The following is a 25,345-nucleotide window of genomic DNA, read 5'->3' as shown; positions in this document are numbered from 1 at the left end:
GCCATGTGGTCATCACACAGGAAGCCCACATTTATCTGCCTCCCTTCCAGGCCTGGCTCTGGAAAAATCCCACCTGATCTTTGTACACGCGAGAAATAAAACTTGATTGTGTTAAGGCACTGAGTATCTGCTACTCCAGCAGAGCACGTAGCCAGCCTGTCCATAACACAAATTCAGCGTGGTTGGCCTCACATGAAGGATGGTGATGAGAGCTCAGACCACTAGTGGCAACGAGGCTGTAAAAAAGTGCATTTGAGAATTACTCTGGAGGCAGAACTAACCAGACCTGGTGACAGGCTGGATAGAGTAGGTGAGGGAACAGAAAGTAGAAGAATTAACTCCCAAGTTTTTGACTTGAGTTGCAAGGAAGATGGGGGAAATGGAAGAGAAGTTGTGGGCAGAACCAAGAGTCCTGTTTTAGACATTAAATCTGAAATGCTAGTGAGACATCCATGTGAAAGGACTGAGTTTGGAATTTAAAGGAGTCTGGGAACTGTGGTTTAAAGATAGAAAATTGGAAATCATCAGCTTATAGCTAGTATTGAAAGACATGGAAATAAAGACCCAAAACCAAAGCCTGAGGAGTCAGGAATTCAGAGGTCTGCAAAGAGGGTAAATATTAATTATCTTCCTTCTTAAGTCCTTCAAGGAAAGGACAGCAACCATTACTTGTGGGTGCTGCATCAACTTTTTTGATATTAAGATATTAAATAAGTCCTCACATAGAGTCATTGATAGGTTCTACAACTTTAAGTGAAATGACATATAACGAAACCGGTTTTCCCATAGGCTCATTGATACAAACAAGAGTTAAAGCTCCTACAAAGTACCTCAGATGGGAAGAATACAACCCATTGTGTTAACCCATAAATACCATAACTTTTCAACCCTGTCAATTCTAGTGTGTCTTTTTGCCATCAGTTACTGTGCCATGGTTATAATGAACTGGACGAATATGCCTGGAGTTTCTGAATGAACCTCATTCTTATGCTGCTTGAAAAGAGCAAGATGAAGATAATTTTAAAAGATAAGTTCATTTAGTTTCTTTACTTGTAGTAAGAAAATAGAAGATAAAAATCACTTAATTTTCTTTCTTGTTGATAAGATGAGTTTGTTTTGCTAGTTGTTATTTTGTGAAAATGTACTTTGTGTGATAATTCCATAGCTAATTTCATTTCCAGTTCAGTGCAGTAGCATTCACTGAACACCTGTTCCAAGCTGGGGCCAGGGCTATATCTTATAGATAACAGCTCTCAGTTCTCTTTAGCAGCCACGGAGTTTAGAAACTGGGAAAAGGTACTATAAATAGCAGTGCCACTTGCTGGGTATGTGACCTTGGGCAAATCACGTAACCTTGCTGGGCCTCACCGGTATAAATGACGGTGCACCTACCAGGTAGTCACTGTGAGATTTAAATAAAATGTATATGCAGGAAGGTCTTCTAAAGAACTGTAAAACAAAAGGGCACAACATATCTAATATTTCTTACCCTAAAACACCGAGCAGAGATGTTTTTCAGCTATTCAGCCATGACAGCCCCACCCCCAGTACACTTCCAGAATGGAGCATATGCTTAGTACCTGTGCTAGACCGCCAGCGTGTATCAGGGTTATGTCAAGCATCCAGGAGCATCCGGGCACCACTAAGCCATAAAGTGCAACCACAAAGTAAGGGACAGAATAGAACAGATAGACCAGCATCTGTATTGAACAGAGAAACATCATCAGCAAATCCATGGTCAACCTGGCCTGAAGAACAGCACGACAAGTTAACATTTCCATCCTATGTCTTACGTGGGACCACATTTTCCCATTCTTAAAGAGGAAATTAATTTTAGAAAAATCTTAGGTTTTGTAACTACTTGACCTGGATTTTAGGATAAGCAGCAGGATCCTTTAGATAGGGCTCTTGAAATTGCGCATAAAATCGGCAGAGCTCAGCTGGGCAGTCCAAAGCAATCTGAGAACAGAAATGAATTCATTACGAAGATAGTCACATCTGGTTCTTAGGTTTGCTGATAAGGCTGAATGTGCCAGGTTTAGTCACAAGCTGCTTTGCTATCTAACAAAAACTATGTATTGTAGAAGCTCATCAGTAAAAGGGAAAGAGAAATATTCTGCCGATTTGCTCTAAGGAGATCAAGCAGAGGTTAATAGTGGAGCAGGCACTGGAAACTAACACTCTGCTCTTGGGTACCTTTGAGTATTCAGTATAAGCATCTGGCGCTCGCCAGCCAAAGCACAGCCTGCTTTAGTTCACCAGCTTCACTTTTCCTGGGAATGACTAGCCAGCTATTCCCTGCAGGAAGAAGAGTGCATTTCTAGACCACATTCATCTTACTACGCCACCCTCTGTCCAGTGCCTCGCAGAGTATATGGCCTTTGGGGGCGGTAAAGGACAAGGGTCTGAAAGAGGGGTCCTCTCATCCAAAGCCACCTCACTTTGAAAGAGAGCAGAGCAGGTTTGGTCACCGCAGAGTAGACCTGAAGGCCACAGAACGTGTCTCTTTGGCACATTACTGGGTCCCCTCCGAGTCACCTCCCTCGGGCATCATCCCTCATGCCCTGGCCGTGGATGTTATCCCACCCAGGTAACGCATATGAACACAGGCCAGTGGCGGAGTTGGTCACAGTGCCCCCACCTAAATGCCCACCCACCAAGCATGTGCACACCCCCACGCACACATTCTCATGTACGGGCATGAGGACAGTGGGAACTCATCTGTGTTGTTCTCTTACCTTCGGGAATTACAGCAAGCTAACCAAAGAACAGTTTCACGACTCTGTGGTCTGAGTGAAGCCTATGGCCCTGATTTCCGCTTTACTTCCCTTCTCACGCTGAGCCCAGCCAGCCAACCCCAAAACAGTGAGTCCGCTACCACAGCTTCCTCTCACCACGCTGCTCCCCAGCTGTTCTGCAGGACAGCAGGCTTAGGACAGTTACTAATTGTCATTGAACTGAACATAATTGACCGTGTAATTCTGGCTGCTCAAATTTGTTTCTCCTAAAAATAAATCGTGAAACTGGGGCACTGTGAAGAATCATTGATCGATAAAAATAGTAACAGCAGTCATTTACTGAGCACTTACTATGTACTAGGCCCTCTGAAGTGTCTGTTGTTCATTATTTCATCTTTAAAACAATACTATAAGGTAGGTTCTGTTATTTTGTAGAGGAAGAAAGTGAGCGTCAAAGAGGTGAAGTAATTTTTCCAAGGCCCCAAAACTAGTTAAGTGGCCAGGATTCTACCTCCTCACTCTGGTAGCCGCCAGTCCCATCTCCCGGCTCCTGAAAACACCTGGAGGCCATGGGCCACAGTTGTACACAGTCTTAAGTTATCAACTTTACCTGGGAGCTCTAAATCAGAAACATCAAAGGAACCAGAAGAATGAGACTCTAATGGCTAATTTTTCAGCTGCCCTAAAACAGGGAGGAAGAAACCTCTGGGGACAGTTTCATCTAAGGACCTGAAGCAGCCCAGAATGGACCACCCCCTTGGGAGGGGCGGTGTGGGCTGGACCCAGGTAGGAGTGGCAGGAAGCAGGACCAGCCTTCCAGGCTCGAATGGGAGGAATACGTTGTTAGTGTGCTAGGAAGTCCGATACACATATATTTGAATGTTATTTTGATCTATTATGCTTACCAAACCTCTAAACAGGCTAAATCCAGTTGCCAGAAGGAGACATATGACCAACATTAAATCGAATGGTCTTCTCAGCAGGTCCTTCGCTTGGACTTCCTGAACGACCTAAAATACAGTGGGTAACTAATGAGCAGGCCCAAAGTATCCAAGAAGTCTGAGATCTACTGAAACACACGTGCTATGATGATGGATGACAAGGGATTCTGAAGATTCACAGCGCCCATCAGAAACCACCAGGCATGTACCTTTAGGAAAGTCATTTCCCCCCTCAGGTCTCAGTTTCCTCATCCATGAAATGAGCAGAATGGGCCATGTGATTCTGAAGGGCCCTTCTAGCTCTGAGTCCTTTTTTTTTTCTTCTTGAAATAGCATTTTTGTGATTATAAATGTAAGATACACTCATTTTAAAAAAGTAAACCATAAACCTATCACACTATTAATAGTTGCTATATTTTTCTGGATACTTATATATCTATAGATCTATATCTACATATATATATAGATAGAGATATATATACACACACACACATTTATTTTTCACAAAATTAAGACTTAAAGGGTTAAATTTGTTAAGGTTGAGAATCGAGCCAAATTGCTTTGCAGAGCGATTCTGAGTTTCTGTTCTGTCAGCACTGCATGATTCCCTTTCTCCCTGCCACCCATGTGTTTTAACATTTAAAAATATAAAGAGGAACACTGCTGACACACTGACATGGGCCTCCAGCAGCCGCGGCACCAAGACCAAGGCCATGGTTCCTGTTTGCTGTGGCTTTGTAACAACCACCTCACTCCTCAGATAAGAGCACGGGAGGACCAGTTGTCAGTGTGCCAACCTCAGTCTACATGGCGGGTGTCTAAATGTTTACAAAAGAACTGTTTGTAAATTAAAATGCATTTTGACGAATTCTATTATAAATCGTTGTAAAATGAATCATCACATTCTGATTATCTAGTAATTCATATTTTCATATATTTAAGTTTCGCTTAAAAGAATTTTGCTTAAGGATCTGATACCTATAAAAGAAGCGAAACTTAGAAAGATGTCACTAGCTTAGAAGCAAAGACCTTAACAGAGTACCTGCCGGGCCAGTACTGTGTCACCTTGACCACTTGGCTGTGAAGGGAAGGAAGCTGACTCAGAAGACGTCCTGTAGCCAGTTTCCATGGGCCTGGATCTCCCTATGGCTGTGTGTGCCGCCGTGAACGGCAGTATCTTCCCAGCCTCCCCTCGGGGCACTACCTGCATCGGTATCTCTGAAAGGGGTGCCCAGGTGTTCAAACTCCAGGCCACTGACAGCCCCAGACAAACCACACAGCATGCTAATGCAGAATTTGAGAGGAAGAGTCACGGTGACCACTGGCAGAGGAAACAGATGTATTCAGACAGAAACAGTCTGTCTTGGCCACCGCAACTCAGGTCTGAACCCACACGGTAGAATCCACACAGTCACACGGATGGGCAGCCCCACATGCTCCAGTCCATGCAGGCACGGTTCAGTGGCCAGTGGACGTGACTGAGCCCTGGGAGTCTGAGAACGGGTTACGTTTAGCTTAATAAAAATCACCTTTGAGGGATAATTATAATTTTCTGATGGCTGATTATAGATTCTGAAACCAGCCCAGACAGGAAGACAAGTATATGGTATGCTTAAGAAAAAAGCAGGGCAAGTGCGTATTCCATACTTCCCTATTTAAAAGAGAGAAAGAGAAAGTCAGAAGTTTGCCCAAAACATATATAAACACAAGTAACATTTGGGATCCCTCCCCATCTCAAGTCATCTAAAATTTTGCTATGGACCAGACAATGTTTTTAATGAGACAAAACCAAAAAACAGGTCAACTTAGAATCGTTAGGTGTTTAACAGGCATATCCTATTTTAAAAGTATGTTTAATATAATATCCTGATTTGTTGCATGCATAAATAACCTCCTTCACATTAGCTTTAAAGTCTTAATTTTCCAGTACATTTATCGAGTTCCCAGAGTATATCAAGAGTTACACATAATACAAAGAGTTGTAAAAAGTAGTTGCATACTGAATGAAGCCACAAACACAATACTTACCCCTCTAGGTGCCTCTAAAAGTCAGTAATCACTGATATTAAATTGCCTAATTGTTCAATGTACACTTCTGAAAATTGCTCAAAAACACTTCTTAAAAGGTGAGATTAAGGAAAGGAAAACAGTTCTGCAAAACACCTTTTTACTAAGCTTGGAATTTCTTGGTTTGATTACAAGCAAAATAGCTTCTCTATTTAAAAACAATCTCCATTGTTTCAGAAAATGAAAGTGAAATTTTAAGATAAAGTTTCTTACCTACAATGTTTCCTGGCACAAAAACAACAATGCTCATAATAATAGATCCAACCCAACATAGGCCGATGGTTCTATAACTTTCCCTGTAACGAAAAAATCTTGGCTTAGTACTCTTGACTTAGAATTCTAGTCACAAACAATGACCCATGATATGATCTTTAGTCTAACTAGTAAAGAGCATGAATCAAAACTTACTAAATTGGAAGTAATAAATCAAACACAAGGAACCCTGGTGATGGAACTTCCTTTCCGTACGTGTATGTTATAGAACACTGTGTCCTTTGGAATAGGAACCATGCTTGCTACACTGATCTGTTCCCTGCAGCTCACACTGTCAAAGGCGTCCTGCGTTGCAGTCTTATGCATGAAACGAGAAAGAAGGTTCAAAAAAGGGAAACTGGGTCTACATCTTAAGTCATTGTCAAGTATGAGTAATAGGACGTTAAGTGGACTTTTCCTGGTGTGTCCGAATTTTGGCCACAGCCCCAAAGATGAAGAGAATAAGTGACATCTACCCCATGTGGTAATCTTCTTAATTGGCGATGCTGACAAAAAGTTCTTTCAACTGATAACCCCATAACCCACCTCCAGAAGGGGCGATGAGAAATTCCAAAGGAGAGTCTCAGAAGGGAGCGGAAGTGGAGACTGTGTGCGATGTGCCCTGCCCCACCCCCAAGCCAAATCCAGCAGGTCACAGGAGGCCCATCCCAAGGACGAGGATGGGCAGCAGGAGCCAGTCTTCTGCCCCAGGGGGAAGCTAATGGAGCTGCAGAAACCCTGGCCCCCTCATGACAGCCTCTGCGCCGAGCCCAAGCATTCTCAGAAATACCTGACGTGTCCCCTAGAGCTTGAGAGCATTCATGAACAGAGAGGCTGGTACCTAGAAAAGTCCAAAAATTAGCTGGAGCTGTCCTCGAGTCCATGATTGGAAGGAGAGGAGGCACTGAGCCGGCATTTGGTCCACCTGAATGTCAGCCTTGTGTGGGGGAGACAAAGATGCGTGGCTTTCTCTAACCTGTCACTGAGAGGAGGCGTGAGAAGGTCGCTGGACTTGAGCCGTCTGGAAAGGATCCCACTCCAAAGGGTCTGCCTTCTGGGCTACAGGGAACCCAGCAGAAAGAACCACCACGGGCACATACTCAGCCAGAGAGAGCATGGCGCAGTGTGGAGGGCCCTGTGGTGGGGTCTCCAAAGAACCCACACACGTGCCCCCCAAGCCAGACCTAGCACATCATAATGAAGGGGCCCAATAGCCAGAGGACAGCAAACGTCACTAAGACTCAGCCCCTCTGCCTTTACCCCCACGTACATACATTCCCAGAGAAGCCAGCGCAGAGTGAGTCGAGAAAGAAAAGAGACGGGCCGTACACCCCAGTTTCAGTGCAGGCCCCTAAGCCTCAGGGCTGCGCCTGAATGGGGGGCAGAGAGAGCTCTGAACTGACGTGAGATGGAAGTTTTGAATTAGAATGTGCTGGGCTTACATTCCTGAACGAGACTGTTCTTCTGAGAAAACATAATCAGAGAGTTAAGGGGTCTGCCATGGCAGGGGCTCATCAGAAGGACACATTCAAAAGGCAGTGGGGCCCAGAACATAAAGCCAGGCCTAACTTGTGTCCACCGAGCAGGTACCCATGTCTGTTTGTGCCTGTCTGTGTATTTGCCTCTGTGCGTCTTCCTTACATACCCACTGAGGGTTGCTAAGATGGCAAAGGCACACATACACCCCCGGCAGGCCAACTTACTCCCACGCTATGGCTGCCACCATCACCAGATACATCAGGTAGTGAACAGAACCATCCCAGTAGCAGGTCATGTGCCCATGCGCAGTGTTCAGATACGGTTCACCCTGAGGGAAGCATTAGAAAGAAGTCCACTTTAAGTATGACTCGAACACGTCCACACACAACACCAGACCTGTATTACAAGTGGAATAGAACAGAACTAATTTAGGTTAGTCTGTTAAAATAAAACTTCATCCTGTGAAATTACAACATCGGTGGGAACATGAAGATATGGCTTTACCCTGGAGCCACCAAAACCCTAGGCCCTCCTTTCTCCCCACCTTCTGGACAAGCTCCTGTTCTCTCAGACCTTCAGGTACAACTACTCTGATGGCCCCCATTCTCTCCACCAGGAATGTTTCTCAGAGCTCAAGACCTGCAAAGCCCTGCCACTGGGACATCTGCCAGGATGTCCCTCAATCGCCTGAAACTCCACATGTCCCCAAATGAACTCAGCATCATCCCTGCAAACCTGCATCTCAGCCTAGAGTGGAGAGACACAGATTATTTGTCGTCTGCAAGGTTTTGCCCAAACTGTCCCTTCAGCTTGGGAAGCCCTCCACCTCCCCAGTCTTCTCTGGAAAATGTTTGCCGTCCACTGCCATTGCCATCTTTTAAAAATGCTAAGCAGTGTCACCAAACCAATGAGGCCTCCCCAACCACTCACTCTGTGGACTGCTGAGTGGGAGTCTCGTCACTGCCCTGGGACCATGCCATCTCCCTGCCACGGCAGACCTGGAGAGAGGGAGCAGGGCTAGGACCCCAGAGTCCATATCAACCAATGTCTGCCGAACTGAACTCTTCCTCTGGCTCCTCTCGGGTTGGATAACCAGCATACTTCCAAAAGCAGGAAGCAGGACGGCGTCCTGGACCTTCCTCTCGCCATCACCCCCAACTCATCCCCAAGTCATCATTCTGGCTACTCAGTCTCCTGACTTGTGTCCCAAATCATGGCACTGACCATTCCCTTCAACCCCTTCCTTCCCAAAGCTGACTGCATTGTTCCCTGACTTAAAACCTCCCCTCACATATGGGATAAAATCCCAACTCCCTTAGCTGCATACAAAGCTCCCTGTTGTTTGAAACCCAGATGACGATTCTACTCTCTGCTCTGCTCCTTATTTCCTGTGTGACCTTGAATAAGTTATTTAACCTCTCAGGCTGGATTCATCACACCACAAGATAAGAAAATAGGACTAGTTCTCAGGTGCCAGGTAGCTCTGTAATGCTGTGATGGGGAGCGGGGGTCATCACAATTAAACGGCTTTGTTAAATATTTGGTACTTCACACACATAAGACTGACTTGGGCTTTCCGGTGTAGTAATATTCTAATAATAACAGACACGCCAATCCTCAGTGCATGTAGAGTCCCTCGTTGATAGGAAGTACAAGTTAAGGGGAAAGGAAGTGTGGAACGGAGGCTGGCCCTTTGGCTCAAGGCTCCTGATGGCGAGGTGATGCCGTACCTCTCTCAGGTAGTGTGTCATGAACCCGTCAATGAGCCCGTCCTGCTCCAGTGCTATGATGAGGTTCACCACGCTGGTAAATCCGAACACTGCGAACACTAGAGCAGAGATGAGCAGTTTACAAAGCGACAGTGGCCAAGTGCTTTGCATTCAGCATACTAATGAGTTGTTTCAATGTTTTCCAGAAGATACTGTGGACACTGAACACGGACTAACAGAATATACCTCCTGCACACGGGATCTCCGCCTGTGTCAGAGATCTGACATCACTGCCCACATGCTCTCACCAAGGGGACACTCACCAGGAGGTAAGAATGACAAACTCATCCACTAAGTCTGTTCTGCCCTCCACTCCCTACAAGTGGCTGACCAGGGCCCCACCTGCACCCCACCTGTAACCAGGGGCCAAGGGAGCCTCAGGGTGACCACAGGTTTAAAGTAATAGCTCAGAAGAGATCATTCATGTCAGTGATGAATGATGTCCCGCACCTTTGCCCTACTCCACGCCAGAGATCCTAAAGATACTGGCTGATGTGCAAGTGACGGTGGCTTTAAGAGGAGAGGCTAGTGAGTTTTACAAGTGGACATGACACGGTACAATGGAATATTAAAGAAGGAAAGCCATAGCATCTTCAAGAGTCTTACTAGGGTTATGAGAATCTCCTAAATGGAGTTAAAACTACCAGCAACGAATGGTTAAGGAAAAATACTTTTTAAACAGCAGTGATCAAATTGAGTGCGTGACAATTTATCAGTAAGGCTGCAATTTTGAAGTTGTAACAAATTGGTGTCTTAAACTATGTGATGGGCATGCACAGTAGAAAAATCTGATGGTGAACATAAGAAAAGCTGCGAAGAAAGAAATGGAGAGGAGAGTGTGGAAGGGAGGCTGGCTTTGCCCGGAGTCTGCAGCCAGGAGTGCAGCGTTCACAGTCTCCCAGAAGGAGTGGGGGCCCACACGTGCCCTGCCCTGCGGACCCTGCCTCCCTGTTCCTCAGCGAGGTCTTCGGCCCAGATCTCACTGACAGGGAGGAGCCATCGCAGGTGATGAGCCACCGTGTATCTCCCAGAAAGGAAGCATCAACAACTGATCAGTCACTGTTCCAGCAGGAGTGTCAGACGCCAGGGCAGAGAGGACAAGGGCAGTCTGTGCCCTCCCGTGGGCAGGAGTCTAGCCGGGACCTGGCCCCGAGGCTATAAGGCTGGGACAGAGACAAGGACAGACAGCTGAGAGTGTGGAAGCAAGTGTGCTCAACCCTGAGGAGTCAGGAGAGACGTAGATGCAGCTAAGCGTGGGCTCCCGGACTGGGAAGGGCAAGGGGGGAGGGCAGCGCAGGAAACCAGTCTGGAGTGGGGGGCAGGTGCCACTCAGGGGCAGGAGCAAGCGCAGGGGCCAGCTCCTCTGCTGACTGGCTGTCGGACCTTAGGCAAGTACATTATCCCTCAAAGCTTCAGTGTTTTATATGCAAATTGGGAGAAGTGAGTTACTCACAATTCTTTCCCTCCCACCTTTGTCAGTGATAATGGGCTCGGCCATGTATTGTAACTTGCTTTTTGGCCAGTGGAATGTGTGTAGAAGTGACAGTGGCCAGCTCCCAGCCAAGGCCTTAAGAGACATCACTCTACTCCACTAGCCCCACCTGTGTCTCTGTATCTGCCTTCAAAAGGGCACATCCTGGGGAGCTGCTGGTCCAAGAACAAGGTGACCCATGGGACAGCCCTGAGTCCCACCTGCAGCCTGCAGCAGAGCGGCCCCAGGGAACCTGTAAGCCCCTGAGAAGGAAACAACCCAAACGTCCCTCAACAGATGACGGATAAAGGAAATGTTTTATATGTATATGTATATGTGTATCTACACCTATATGTGTGTGTATGTGTGTATACACACACACACACATATGTATACACATTAAAACGGAATATTATTTGGTCATAAAAAAGAAGGCAACCCTGCCATTTGCAACAACATGGCTGGGATCCTGGTGAAGGATCCGCCACTTACTCCTCCTTCCCTCCCCCCAGCATGCTCTAACCTCAACTCTCAAAGGAGCTCCTTCCGGAGCTTCCAGCTGAGAGAAGGTGGGGTCCACAGCCTGGGAGAGGGTTCGTTTAGAGGCAAGGCAGTACTCCATTTCCAGCCACTTCCCCTGTGGGCTCAGCTTATTCACAGGCACGGAGGGAAAGTGACAGGGGACCTGCTGTGGGGACCACATACCATAGAATAGCGGGTCCCGGGGTAGTTTTCTCTTGACCAGGACTTGAGCCAGCAGTGCTACCAGGAGCAGGATGAGGGCAGCAACCCCTACAATTGTCCAGGAGCTGCAAGGAGCAGAATAGCGAGGCTGTCACTTATCAAAATAAACATGTTGGTGCCGGGAATTTCCTGGCTATTGAATACAGTTACTCCCAGCTCTGCCTCTGCCTGCAGCTCAAGTACTGTGGAGTAAAGGACCTTTACCTTTATCTGTAGCACATTGGGCCCTCTGGGCTGCCCCCTGTGACTTTTGGGGACCGGAGCCACCAGGTCCTCACTCTTTTGTCATCCTGACCCCCTGCACAGACTGAGCGTCCTCCACCCTCTGTTCCCTGGTGGCTGAAGGGCTGGAAATCCTCAGACTGATCTCCAGGGAACACGCAAGAGTCACAACCATGCAAACCTTCCAGGGGAATGAGGAAGAAGGGCCACAGGCCATGCGTATAATCAAAGGGACCAAAGGACAAGGCCAGTCCACGGAGGGAAAGAGTCTGGGCCCGGCTCGTTACCACACTCAGGGCCAGCAGGCCAGTATCCCACCCCACACCCGGAAAGCCAACGGGAGGTGAGGCTGGGCGCAGTTTCTGGACCTTCTCCTGGGAAAGGGAGTGGCGCCAAGGAGACCAGGGACCATGGCCCCTCCTCAGCAGCAGCACGAGGCCACGACGTTTGGTGAAGTTAACAGTCAAGACACCCGAATTCTAGTAACAATTCTGTCACTGCCTAACTGTGTGACCTTGGGAAAGTCGTGGCGTTTCAGTCATCTGTTTAGTAATTAATTTAAAAACATTGAGAAAAAGGTATGTTCTGTGCCCCTATGTGCCAGGCACTGTGGATGAACAAGAGAGGTCCCTGCCTACACGGGGGCCCTGTCTCAGTGGGCTCTGAGTTCTCTCATCCAGGAGGTCACCTCCAGTCCCACACAGACACTCGCCCTCTCACACCTCTAGCTCCAACAGGGCTTCTAGTTCTAGATGAAGCACCTCCTGGCCCACTGCAATGGCTTGCCGTACCAGAGACTTCCTCACCAACCCTTGAGAGCTGCCGAAAGCACCCTCCTCAGCTGACACCCCTCCACACCACCACAGACTGACATGAGGACTTTGGGTAACCTCCGCCATGTGCCCCTGGGACTTCTGGAGAGTACCCTCCTCAGTGACAGGTCCCACAGTCCCCCATCACCATGAGTAACAGGGACAAACTCAGGCTCAAGTTCACTTCACACACCTGCAGTTGGAATGGGTGTCAGGCACCGCTCAGAAATCCTCCCCCAGTGTCAGGTCAGTTGGGAAGTGATCCATCCGACCTGCAGGTGGATGGGCCACAAGGAGACTGGCCACAGGTGCAGGAAAGCCATGTCCCCAGCACCTGAGTCGGGGAGTGGGCTCTGGGCATCAGATTTCCAAATGCCACCCTCGACCTAAGGAATCAGAATACTTCAGAGGTGGGGCATGGGGATATGCAACTTTTCAAGATGCCTGGATGAGTGTTACACTGAAAGGCTGCCTGGGTACCTCTGCTAAGGTGTAACAAATGGATGGATGGGTGAGGGACGGAAGGAGGGAAAGAGGAAGTGAGGTAGATGTGGTTGGACAGGTGACACAGTCCTATATGAGGATGACCATGTCGGCGTCCAGGTAAGAGACTGAAATACGTTTCTATTGGCGCCCAGCAGTGTACACTCCAGGCTCCTCCTGCAGGAATAAGTTGACTCAGGAGAGGATGGGAGAAGAAGCTGATGTGGGTCAAAAACATGCTGGGCTGAAGCATCCCGTGAAGAGGCAGTGGTTAGGGTGCTACGTAAGCTGCCGGGAATGTTCGTCGCAGCCTGAGGCAGGTGGTGGCCAGGGGACAACCCCATCCCTGCTCCTACCGAGGAGCTCGGCTCACAGCTGGCACCACCACACAGCTGGCACGCTTCTGGAGCACGAGAGCGCAGTGTAAACTGGTTCATGGGCTCTCCTCACACTCTCCACCTCTAGGGGAGGAGCCACGACGGAAGAGAATCTGGGGCAGCAGGCCATCTGTGTCTCCCAGCGAAAGCCGAGTGCAAGACCTGCTCAGAACAGGGAGAAATGGGTCCAGCAGGAACTGGGGGTGGGGGGCAAAGAGGGTAAAGGCTGTGACTAACCCAAGGGTGGAAAAGTTGTTAGTCTTGGAATGGGGGCCAGCGATTACTGATGCTATGTAGGAAATCTCCATGCAGGAGACGTGTGTGGGTATGAGCAGGGGGAGGGCAACCCCAACCCTTTCCTGACTCCACCTAATTTGCTTTTTCTGTTTTTCAGGCCTTTGTGAAAGGTCTGGTAGGAAGGAAGCGGCAACTAATTCCAACTAAATCCAACCCAACTGAATGCCTACTATGCGCAAGGCTCTGTGCTGGGCAGGACAATACAAAGGTGAGCTATGGCCAGGAAGGAAAGTTCTGACCACGGGAAAGTAACTCTCGGTGGAAAGGCGTGAAGAAGGGGGCTCCGAGGCAAGAGAGAGCACATCTGCTAGGAGGGAGGGTCTGGAAAAGGGAGAGGTGGCATTGTACTCTGGACCAGAAAGTACAGGTGTGGCTCCCACAGTCAGGGACAGAGGAAGAGTCCGGCGTGAGCAGCGGTAGGACAACACTCCGGATGTGGCTGAAGCACAAGCGTGAGCCGGGCTGTGCTAGGCTGAGGGCAGGGCGCTGCGGCAGGGAACCCCCGCCCCATGGAGGCTCCGCCATGGTCTGGGTGGAAGAGGGCCAGCGCCAGGGGGAACTGGAAGGAGGGAACAGATGCTAGTGCAGACCCAGGACTTATGAGGAAGGGGGCAGTGGAAGGGACAGACTGGTGACAGAAGAGGGAGGGGTCAAAGGATACTGGGATTATAACCTGCAGGAGGATGGGGAGAACGGTTGGACCAATTAGTCATAACTGCCATGCTCAGCAATACACGGTGAGTGATATACATGCTTCAGAATGTACTCAGTAAATGCCATCGCTGTCCTCCTAGGGGCTGAGACCAGAACCTCAAGGTCATTGAAAATCCTCTCCTCGCCACGTAGTCCCTTCAGTAAATTGCACTGCTCTCCCTCCAAAACATCCCATGTCCAGCCACGTCTTTCTCCCTGCACTGCCCTTGTTCCCCTACCTGGAAGGCTCTGTCCCCAGATCTTTCTGTGGATACCCGCTGCAGCTCAAGCGTCACCTCCAAGAAACCTTCCCTGACCACCAGTCCCCTTTCCAGTCACTCTTTCGTGTCACCCCCTTTTATTTATTGATGTTTGTCTCAACACAAGCCTCCTCGACCTTTTCTGGCTTGTTTCTAGGTATATCCCAAACATTTAGAATAGTGCTAAGCACACAGTAGGTACTCAGTAATTATTTGCTGAATTGCCCATAATGCCATTTTAGGAATGCAGGGGCTAGATTCACAGATGTGTGATATTCACTGCCCAGAGTTGCTTCTTCTGGGAGATGTGCCTCCATACTGGGTCAGACCAAGGGCAGTCACTGCCCGTACTTCGGGAGCATTCAGTATAGATGAGTGCCATCTGGATAAGGTGGGCAGCAAGTGGTGGCCCCAGCAGCGAGAGAGGAGGAAGTCCTGTGGCAGACACTTCTCCTGTGGCAGACACTTCTCTGCAGCCTGAAGGTCTGGAGGGGCTTTGCAGCCTGCATACAGACTGATGCAATTTCCTTAGCACCAACTGCCGTGGGTAACATAACAGGTTACTTCCTCCTTCTGAAGACTGAAGGCACGGGGCCTGGCACCTTTCCCACTGCCCAGGCTGCTGCAGCTGCTGGTGCCGGTTACTTAGGCTGGGATCTGACCCCCGAGGGGCAGGGCTGTGAACCTAGCCCACGCGTTGCCTCCTTCAGCCTCACCCACTTCCTTAGCAGCCCCCTTCCCATCCTGCCCAGGCTCTGGGTCCTGACAATAGGGGGCACATATGGGCCACTGGACAGACCAGAAAACTGAGGCCAGGCCACAGGGTCAGGGCCAAAGCCAGGCCTGGAACCCGGGTCTTTGCCTGTTGGTTCAAGGCTATTTCCACTAGTCATTCACAACAGTTTCTAAAATTAATAAGAAATGATAAGTATGTGTGTGTCCCTACATGGAAGCATTCCTGCAAAATGCCAGCCGAACAAGACGCCACCAGAGCTAACACGCCCCCCCCCCCATAGCTGTGGGTGTCATACTGCCCCCAACCCTATCCCTGAGCTCCTCAACGGCAGAGGCACTGCCTTATTGATCTCTGTAAGCCAGCTAACTGGCACTGAGCGGGCACCCAGCACTTAACAGAAAATAGCGCCGAATGGCAGGGACGCCAGCCTGAAAGAGGATCCCCGCCTGGCCGTGCGACCCCTGAGGCGCTTCCCCTCCCCGCTCCTCCCCTCCTTTCCCATCTCCCCTTCCCTTCCTTCTCCCCATCTGAAAAGTTGCTGGGGCTCCTGCTGCCCCTCAGCGCCAACCCCCACCCCCTGCACGCCCACTCACTCGTGCTGGGACGCCAGGTGGTTGAAGACATAGGTGACCGGGATGGCCGAGAGGGACAACACGAAGACCCCAGTGGCTGCAGAGGCACTCATCGCCGCCGCCGCCGAGCCGCTTGCCCTTCACTGCATCCCGCGCGGTTGCCCCGCCCCGGCTTCCGGCAGCGCCTGCAGCGGAGCCCTGAGCCCTCGGAGAGACCGGTGACTCGCCCGGTACGTCCCGCGCGTCCCGCGCCCCTTCCTTGTGCCCAGCCACCGGCAGCTGCTGTGCAGACCCGGGAGGCACCCTCGCTGCCCTCCCGCCAAGGGGCACCAAGGGACAGCCGCCAGCTAGGGGAGCTCGGAGGAGGTGACAGCCCCCTGCCAGGGACAGGTGCTCCAGTAACACTCTGCCTGTGTGCGGGAAGGTGGCAGCACAGCCAGGAATTTGTCATGGACGACCTGGGGAGGCTCCGGGCTGAGCTGTGGGCCAGCGGAGGGAGGAGCCAGACCAGGGGTGTCAGAGTGGGAAGGGCTTGTAAGAGCATCCACGTGGGGAACCCTCGACCCAGGGTCCAGAAGGGACAAATGACCCTGAAACCTGGGAACCTGTCCACCGAAAGCCATCAGCGGGCAGCAAGCACAGTTCCTGCTTGGCGTCTGAAGCCCCATTTTCAACCCTGACTGCTCGCTCACCAGCTGTTGACCTTGGTCAAGTTACTTAACATCTCTGTCTTTTCTATTGTCTGTGAAACGGGGATAACCCACGTCAGTGTGACTGGATTCACTGAGTTAATACGCACCAAGTGCTTACCCTCTGCTGCTCACTGTACTACTGTCGCCTGCAATTCCCATTTTTTGGATTGAAACTGACACCCAGAGGAATGACCTGATTTAAGAGACTCTGGTGCCATTCATGTCTGCCCCAGGAGGCCAGCCAGCCTGCACCAGGCCATATAGGATACAAGGACCAGAAGCCAAGGCTCTGCCCACAGAATATTGTCAGATAGATGCCTGCTAGTTAGAATAATGTGAGCCAAGTATTGCCTTGCCTGCTTGACCTTGTCTGGGGGAGGAGGTGTCAGCAAGCCCCCTGAGACTGAGCCTGGGATGGCCTACTGGCTGGGAATGAGAAGGGAAGAGAGTTCCGATGCAGAACAAACAGCTCAAACCACCAACGATGTGTGACATGTACTTATGTCCTTACAACTGCCAGTGAGCTGAAGAGCCCGCAAGGAAAATGACACGAAGAGGCCATGACCTTCTCCAGGGTCACCCAACTTTTCTAAAGTCAGCTCTCTAACCCCCGACCCCAGCACTTGGAGGCTTCTCCAACTCCAAGGACGCAATGTTAAAGCCCCCGGCCTAATCTGAGACATAGCCACCGTTTCTCCAAGGAATGTCCTTACCTGTGACCTGGACATCACCCTTCCACCACTGCTCCTACCCTCCACCACTCTCCTCCAGCTCCTCCTTCCTCCTCTGAGACCCTTCTCTCCTCCAGCCAGGCCAACCCCACCATCACCACCCAAACCTTGCTGCAGCCAGCTTGCCTTCTCTCTTATACCTCGAACCCCTCTCTAGCAACCTTGGGTCCTTCCCCTTGACCTACACACATGCTCAACTATGTTCCAATTTCCAAACATGCTCCTGGGACCTGAGTTTCCTCTCTGTTTGCCATCTCCTCCCTTTTCGTCTCTCACTTGTGCTCGGTTTTAATGACCACCTTTGGGATCTATGCTGATAGATCCCAAATTATCCTTCCAAGCATTGACCTGTCTCCTTCGCCCTGTTCCATGGCCCCACAGGCACCTCACATTCCCTGCAGCTGAATGGAATTCCTTGTCAGCCTCAAGACCGCTGCAGCTTTATTTCATCTGGTGGCACCTCCATTCACCTGGTCATCCATGCCGAAACCTGGGAGTCCACATCGGTTCTGGCCAATGTCGGCTCCTTTGGTTACCACAGTCCCGCCAACCAATGTTAATTTCCAAATGCATCTCGAGCCTGTTTGTTCCTCCCCAATGGTACCACCACTCTCTTAATTCAGGTCTGTGCCATCTCTCGTGTCCTAGCTTCCTTCCTCATCTCCCTGCCTCTGACCTCACCTGCTCTAGAAGACCTTCCCTGGCCACCCTCCTGTGCCCCCCACCCTCTATCAAGCTCCCTGCTTTGCTTTCTTCATAGTAGTTTACTTATAGTTTCCCAAATTATTTTTACACACCTTTACACATCCGCTTCCTGTTCTGGGTTTCTCTCTCACACTTAGGATATAACAGGAACCTTAGCTTGTTCACTGCTCTAGTCCCATCACCTAGATTAACACCTGTTGCTGTACCAGGTGCTTAAGAAATATTTGTTCGATGAATGAATACTCTAGATCACCATCGTCTGATTGCAAGATAAAGCAAGGCACAAATGTGGGTCAAATGTATAATTTAAAATTTTCTAGTAGCAATATTAGTAAAGTAAAAAGACATGGATAAAATTAATTTTAATAATATATTTTATTTAACCCAGTATGTCCAAAAGATGACGGTTTCAACAGGTCATCAATGTCAAAGATATTAATGAGATACTTTACATTCTTTTATTTTATAGTAGGTCTTTAAAGTTGTAGGTGTATTTTACACTTACAGTATATATCTTTTCAGACTAGTCACATTTCAAGTGCTCAGTAGCCACATGTGGCCAGTGTTGTGTGTACTGGACGTCACAGCTCTTTCTCCTGTTAGATTGACCTGGCTTCCGTTGTGCTCTCTGCTACTGGAAGAATGTGCATGGTAATGAAATCACTCATAGATTTATTCAAGCATCCTCAGAGATTCTACCATGTTTCCAGCATTGTTTTAAGAAGTGGCCACACAAAGATGAATTACAAACACATCTCGCCCAAGAAGACCACCATCTAGTGTGAGAAAAAGACATGTAAACAATTACTATATAAGACAATAAAAGATGTACGTACAAATTGCTGTAGGAAGCACCAGTTCTGTCTGGAGGGGTCAAGAAAAGCCTCTGAGGGGAGGCGAGGCTTTAGGCCACGCGTGAAGAACCAGTAGAAGCTGGCCAAGCAGACGGGGAATAGCTGGGGGCTTTCCATGCAATGGGGACAGCACATGCGAAAGGCAGAAATGTGTGAGACAGCATGTCACTTGATGCAGTTGTTTGAGTTTTGGTTTTTTAGGAACATCGGTCCTGCAAGCCGTGAAGGCTAATATTATAGCTGTGAAATTAGATGAACTTCAAGTCATTTACTGTAATTGGAAGTACTGGGAGGTCCTGCATGAGAGGAGCTGGCATGAGAGGAAGTGAAGATGGAGGGAGGATCAGGAGCTCCATCTCAGAGAACGTCAAGTGCAGAGAGCGTTTGTGATTTCTGAGCAGGAGGAGAGGCTGACCTGATCCGAGTAGCATCTTCAAAGTTTTAGCTGGCAGCTGGTGTGGACCAGGGTTTACAAAGAGGAGAGCTAGGAGGCAGGAAACGCAATCAGGCTACGACAGTTGTCCCAGCAAGAGACAATGAGGGCCTGATCCAAAGGGGTGGTAACAAGAGGGAAGAGGAGAGGGCAGAGAGGACGATCTGGGGAGTTGCTGGACGAGGAGAAAGTTGGGAGGAGAGGGCTAAAGATGAGTTTGGTTTTGGACATATTGGGTTTCTAGTACCCACCGGGGGAGGGGGTGCTCCCAGGAGGATCTGTCCCATAGGAAATTGGGGGTGCTAGTCTTTGGCACCAGAAGAGGCTGCAGATGCAGATTTTGGGGTCATCAGCATGGAGATGTGGCTTAAGGTCAAGGAAGAGAATTCAGTATGGACCAAGGGCCATGGCAAACCTTTGGGGCACAGTGATGTATACATTGGAGATGATGTGATTTTGTTGCCGACAATTCCCCTTAATGCTGAAAACAGGAGTGGTCAGAATGCTTGTCGTTGAGAAGACTGCTGGACAGGACCCCTCCCAGTTTTCCAGGAGGTCACCAACCCCCTGCACATAGCCCCATTTCGCAGCACTACGGTATTGTGTAAATTATAAAGTAATCCCACTGACGTTGTCTCCTTTAAACCTCACAACAGCTCTCTGTAGAATATAGAGCCATTTATGGTGGAAGAAACTGGGACCCAAAGAGGTGAGACGACTCGCCTGAGATCAAAGGGCTACGAAGGACAGAGGGTGAGTTTGAAGTCCGGTTTCTGACTATAAGTCACTGCACCCACGATGCCACAGCCGAAAAGCAGCAAAGCACCATGCTGGGCATCTGACACTACAGATGGGACCAGTTGACTCATTGCTCAGGAGACTGAGGTCTCTCTGGAATTCTGCTCGGTGCAGATCAAGAATTACGAAGTTCCCATGTGCTTGCAGAAGGGTTGGATGTGACTTAAAATAGAAGGCATGTCGGCAGTAAAGTTGTATGATTTTTGCTTTTTAATTTTTTAGGAACATCAATCTTGCCAGCTCTGAAGGCTAATATTATAGCTGTGAAATTTGATTCCAAGCTTCCTGGAAGCAAAAATAGAAACATGGAGCTCTGCACACTGCTCATTCCCTGAAGAGAAAGACACAGTTTTTTGTTGTGTAGATTAAAAATAATTGACTTCTCAGGAATTAAACAGAAGGGCTCGTCCCCATGCCTGTTTCTGCCAAGAGGAAGTGAAAGCAGAACGTCAGGGACCTTATCACTAGGAAGTAGGGACTAAGAAAGAGCGTTGCTGGCCAGGGACTTAGGGTCGTAGTGCACAGGAACACTCGTCTGGAATAGTAAAGTGGGGGTCAGCCCCCGCCTCACTCTTTAGCTCCCAGCCCCACGGCTCTCGCTCTCTTCTCCTCTTCACATGCCTGCTTCCCACTCTAATCCTTCTGACAAAAATTGTGTTTGTGTTCTTGTGAAAGGCCACACACTCTAGATGAATGAGCAAGGGACAATCAAAGTGATTGATCTACGGGGTGTATAGGGACAGAACAAATGACCTCAGAGTGACCAGGGCAAGGATGGTGTGCCTTAGACGAGTAGGAGCCTGTCTGGAGAAGGGGTCCCAGAGTGACCAGTACACTCAGAGACACTAAGCTACTCTAAACACTAAGTTACGTTCAACACTCGGGTTCTCTTCTGTAACCCTGAGTGCCCTGACTAGGGCTACAGTTATTAACATGGGTATTTGTGAGTGACAATTGCTCTATGCCCGGCACTTAACACAGTGCCGGGCATAGAGCAGGTGCCCGATGGATGCTAACTAAAGAGAAAAAAGAGAGCGGAAGAAAGGAAGGTGGCATTAAAAAAAAAAGGGGGGGGAAAGAAAAGAAGGAAGTCTGCAGGAAAATGATAAGAAAAAATGAAGGGTTAGAATGTAAAATGTTTGTCAAAAGGTCTTGTGCAATTGCTGGATGAGGTCTGCGCCATTGTCTTGGGTTTCCTAGCAACCAAAGCAAGAAAGGGAACACAATCAATTATAATGTTCACAGTGTCCATAAGATAAAAACAGATCAGTTGCTCAGAAATGTTCTCCCATGACTCCTCTCAAAGGGAGTACAGGGACACTATACGTATAGTATGTATAGTATGTCCACAGCAGCATTCCTACAATAAATATAGAATCAAATTCTGAACAGCTGCCTCTCAATGCAGGTGACTGGCATATTGCCAAGAGGCACTCAGTACACTCAAGGAGCCAAAAGAATTGCACACAAATGAGCTAGTCTCTGAAGGTTTAGCTTGGTTCTGAGATAAATGTTTCAATATCTGGGGGCAGGAGTGGAAAATACCTTCCTGGCAAGGGTACTATCACTAGCAATCCAAGCCCAGGGCAGACCTCCCCAGTGATCACTGAACTCTGTCCCGCGGAGACTGGACGTCACCTCATAGACCTTCCCCGTGGAGCGTGGAACACACCGATCGGTTCCTCTCACATGCCAGCTTGGATCCATCTGCCAATCAGAGCTTATTGATACATACTCTTCATCGATATGCTCTATGAATATTATTTCATAGCATAATGTTTTCATATAGATGGTTTTAAAATAAATGGAGGCTTATAAGAGCTTGCACAATAGAGTTTGTCTGTCATGAGGATTTTTCTTGTCACCCAGCCACCATGCTGTAAGGAGGCCCAAGCAGCCATGTGGAGAGGCCGACATGGAGGAGAGCCAAGGCCCCTGGCTGACAGCTGACCTGACATCCCAGCCAGGAACCAGCTCTGATTAAAGCGTACCGATTCCATATTGTCGGAATGTTGCCAACACCACCGTGGAAAAAAGTTAGTTGACCTCCCAGCCATCCCAACATCAACACCATATTAAGTAAAAGAACTGCCTGGTCAACCCTCAGAAGTGTGAAAAATGACACACTTTTGATATTTTAAAGTTTGAGCTGGTTTGTTATGCAGCAGGGGATAACTGAAAAATAGAAAGCAGTGATGGAGAAAGGACAGAGGAAATTTAAACCTGAGACCAAAATTCTTCCCAAGGGAGACAAGGAGCCGGGTGGTGGTGGTGGTGGTGGTGATGTGTGTGTTTTAAGGTAGCAATTTCCTTCCTAAGGAGTTGAAGGAGGTTCTGGGAATGAGATATGGTCAGCTCAGTTTGGTGTGTTTGTGGGACTCCAGTAGGAGACTTCTGCAGATCCAGTAGACGTTTGCATCTCCAAAACAAGAATTATGCTAAGAAGAAGAATGAGAGCTGGGCATGCGGATTTGGGGACCACCAGCATTAGTTAAAATCATGGGAATAGATGAGATCATGCAGAGAGTGAGTATGAAGGGGTAAAAAAGAAGCAAGCCAAGAATGGAACCATGAGGAATGTCATCCGTGCTGAAGGGTGACTACACACCAGGACATGTCACATAGGAAACTGAAAAGCAAAGGACAGAGAGGGACGAAAAATTACAAAACTGCATCACAAAACCCAGGCAAAGAGAGTGTCAGAGTGAGTGGTCACTTATCATGCCCAACGTGGTCAAATAAAATGACAAAAATAGGGTCTTTGTATTTGGCAGTTAGGAGATCACCAGCCAGCAGCCGTGGAGGTGTCTAGTGCAGTGGTGGCAAGCCAGACGTTGTTGCTTGAAGACTGGCGGGAGGTAAGGAAGAAGCGTAAGACCCTGTGACAGGAAGGAAGAAGAAAGGGAGACACTTGGGGGCTGGCACAGTGTTGAGGCCATTTTTTCAGTTAGGGGAAATAATTACATGCTTGTGGGTACCAAGAAAAGGTGCCAGTAGAAATGGAGAGGTTGGAATCACTAGAAAGAAGAGAGAGGTTGTCCACTAAGACAGTAAGGGGGTGAACTCAAGAGCAAAGGTGGAAAAATTAGCCTTGAAAAGAAGGGAAATTTCTGAGGTGGCTGGGAGAAGAGAAAGAGACCTACTTATAACTGGGTTCATCTAGTTTCTCTTGTTGGGAAATGAGCAGAGATGGGCAGAATTAAATGAAATGTGTCCACATAATCAGCCTGGTCTATATTTATTTCCCTGTAACCAGAGAGGCAGCATATTTAAGTGATGTGGACTCTGAAACACAGCCTACTGCTTTGAACTTCATTTCTGGCCCTGACATGCTTTTTCGTGGAAGGTCATATTTATTTCACGGCAACTGTGCTTGGTCTCCATGGCTAATTTCAAAGAGTCAGAACACGTGGGACAGATAATTCCAGCTCTTTGTTGTCCTTGGAACCCTGGTAAGATTTTTATAAACACAACAACAGCCTTGATAATGTGGCATAAACTGGACTAATTATAGTTATTTATCTTATGCTCGATTGCATCAAAATACTAGGTGAGACAGCTAATGATAAAAATACAACTGAACAGTTAAAATATATTAAGGGAAAAAATCACAACTGTGACAAAAATTTGAAAACTATTTAGCTTTCACAGTAATTATAGAAATGTAAATTTGAAAATGTGACACCGTCTATTATATAATCCAAAGGAAAGTCAAATTAACAAGTCTGCAGGGTAGACTTTAGGAAAATAGTATGTAGAACGGCAAGGAAATATTTCAGTTGGTTCAATTCTTTGCATGACTGCTGACATTTATTGAGCATTTAATCTACATCAAGGACTATTCTAACGTGTATTCATCGAATCTTCATTTAACCCTCTGAGGTAGATTGTGTCAATGTTATAAAAATGAAACTGGGGCACAGCATGGTTAAGAAAATTGTCCAAGGTCATGAAAAAAGTAAGTGGCCAGGCTGTGACTCAAAACCAGGTAGACTGATTGCAAAAGCCCTTGCTCTTAACTAGCAGTTTTCCAACTTCTTGAAACTAGGGTTGACCCTCTACCTGCTTTTTTTTTTTTTTTTAATTCCTGGAGCCCTGCTGCTAGGAAAAGCCTCTCAGAAACTCTTGATGCTAAAAAAGGAGGCAGGAGATGTTGGTTTTTAGGGCTTAGGTCAACCACATCTTTCTGAAGGGTATTAATGCTCAGTTGGAAACAGGTCAAGTGTGGGGAGAAAAGTACCCTACAGTCTCAGAGGTCTTAGAGATAAGATTGCTGTGTGTTAGTGACACCATAGCGAAGTTTGGTGAAGGCTTGGACTGGTTAAATCTTGGTTCCTTTGGACTTTTACCCCGCTCCCTTCTTCACTGGAGCTCAAGCTTGGGTCACGGGCAGCCTAATGAGGAGAGGGTATTATTTCACATACTTACAGTGTCTGCTGGACAGGGGAGTATTTTTCTGCCTTTAGCTTCTTGACCTTAGTTTCTATTTATACCTACAATATTCATCCTGTCAAATAGAGGGATCCAATAGCAGCTACATTTCCATGCACTCCTGAAGTATGAAAATCCTAAGGACATAATAATTGCCCTTTATATTTTTTAAATGCCTTATCTTTCTTTGTCATTAAATGAATTTCCAGAATAGATCTCTTCCTCCTTCTTTCTCCTGACTGCCTTTTCTAGAGTTTAACTAAATGTTTCTTTGCCAATAGCTCTGTTTCTTATAAATCCTCACATTTGTTCTAATTATAAACTAGCACACATGGTGACATACACTAGTTTCCTAGGCGGAATTCCAGAAAGCAATGACAAGCAAAGAAAGAAGAGCTCCATAAGTACGCTGAATTTAATCTAGGGTATTGCAAATTGCCCTTGCTGCTGCTTTTTTTTTTTTTAATCCAAAAATAAGTTTTATTTCTAGCTGGACAGGTCCTAATGGGTTTCCCGCTCTCTTTGGGGCAAGTAATGTGCTGTAGTCATCTTTGTAATCTCACCCCTAGTGCCTTGCATGTAGGAAGTCAAAGAAATAAACTGCGCCTGATGGTATAGACACACTGGTGTCCTTGTTATAGCTTACTGGTTAGCTAATTCAAAAATTGTATGTAGTCAAATCTCACAATATATTTATTGTGAAAAAAACAAACAAGAAAAAAACCTTTCTTACCCTCAAATAAGAAAAGGAATTTAAAGTGGGAAGAATCACAATCCTATCACCCTAA

The 25,345-nt window shown here is 47.9% G+C and overlaps 1 protein-coding gene and 1 long non-coding RNA gene across 12 annotated transcripts in view; one reads left to right on the top strand and one right to left on the bottom strand.

Annotated features, from left to right (window-relative positions):
- The window catches only part of TM6SF1 (transmembrane 6 superfamily member 1), a 21,817-nt gene extending 5,743 nt beyond the window's left edge, over positions 1-16,074 (bottom strand). Inside the window, exons 1-9 of one of the 6 annotated variants that reach the window (XM_019743443.3) lie at positions 15,935-16,074; positions 11,423-11,526; positions 9,208-9,305; positions 7,702-7,805; positions 5,960-6,042; positions 5,209-5,330; positions 3,644-3,748; positions 1,867-1,959; positions 1,581-1,700 (exon numbers count right to left, since the gene is read on the bottom strand). In XM_019743443.3, coding sequence (XP_019599002.1) covers positions 1,581-1,700; positions 1,867-1,959; positions 3,644-3,748; positions 5,209-5,330; positions 5,960-6,042; positions 7,702-7,805; positions 9,208-9,305; positions 11,423-11,526; positions 15,935-16,026 — 921 coding nt within the window. In that variant the 5' untranslated portion in view covers positions 16,027-16,074. The other 5 variants (XM_074317855.2, XM_074317856.2, XM_074317858.2 and 2 more) reach the window with 5 other exon arrangements.
- LOC109453618 (uncharacterized) lies at positions 3,675-25,345 on the top strand. Of its 6 annotated transcripts, XR_012491341.2 has the most exons (8): positions 3,676-3,880; positions 9,393-9,515; positions 13,750-13,860; positions 14,447-17,959; positions 19,985-20,081; positions 21,996-22,162; positions 22,901-22,984; positions 23,383-25,345. It is a non-coding gene; the product is annotated as an uncharacterized LOC109453618 (long non-coding RNA). The 6 variants fall into 6 exon arrangements; XR_016018281.1 differs by having other exon boundaries at positions 3,675-3,880; positions 21,996-22,984; XR_016018283.1 differs by lacking the exon at positions 22,901-22,984.

The sequence above is a fragment of the Rhinolophus sinicus genome, chromosome 13, assembly GCF_057876585.1.
Source record: "Rhinolophus sinicus isolate RSI-liver-muscle chromosome 13, RSI-T2T, whole genome shotgun sequence".
NCBI classification, from domain to species: Eukaryota; Metazoa; Chordata; class Mammalia; order Chiroptera; family Rhinolophidae; genus Rhinolophus; species Rhinolophus sinicus.
The sequence above is the reverse complement of the archived record's forward strand: the minus strand, read 5'-3'. Positions and strand labels throughout refer to the sequence as shown.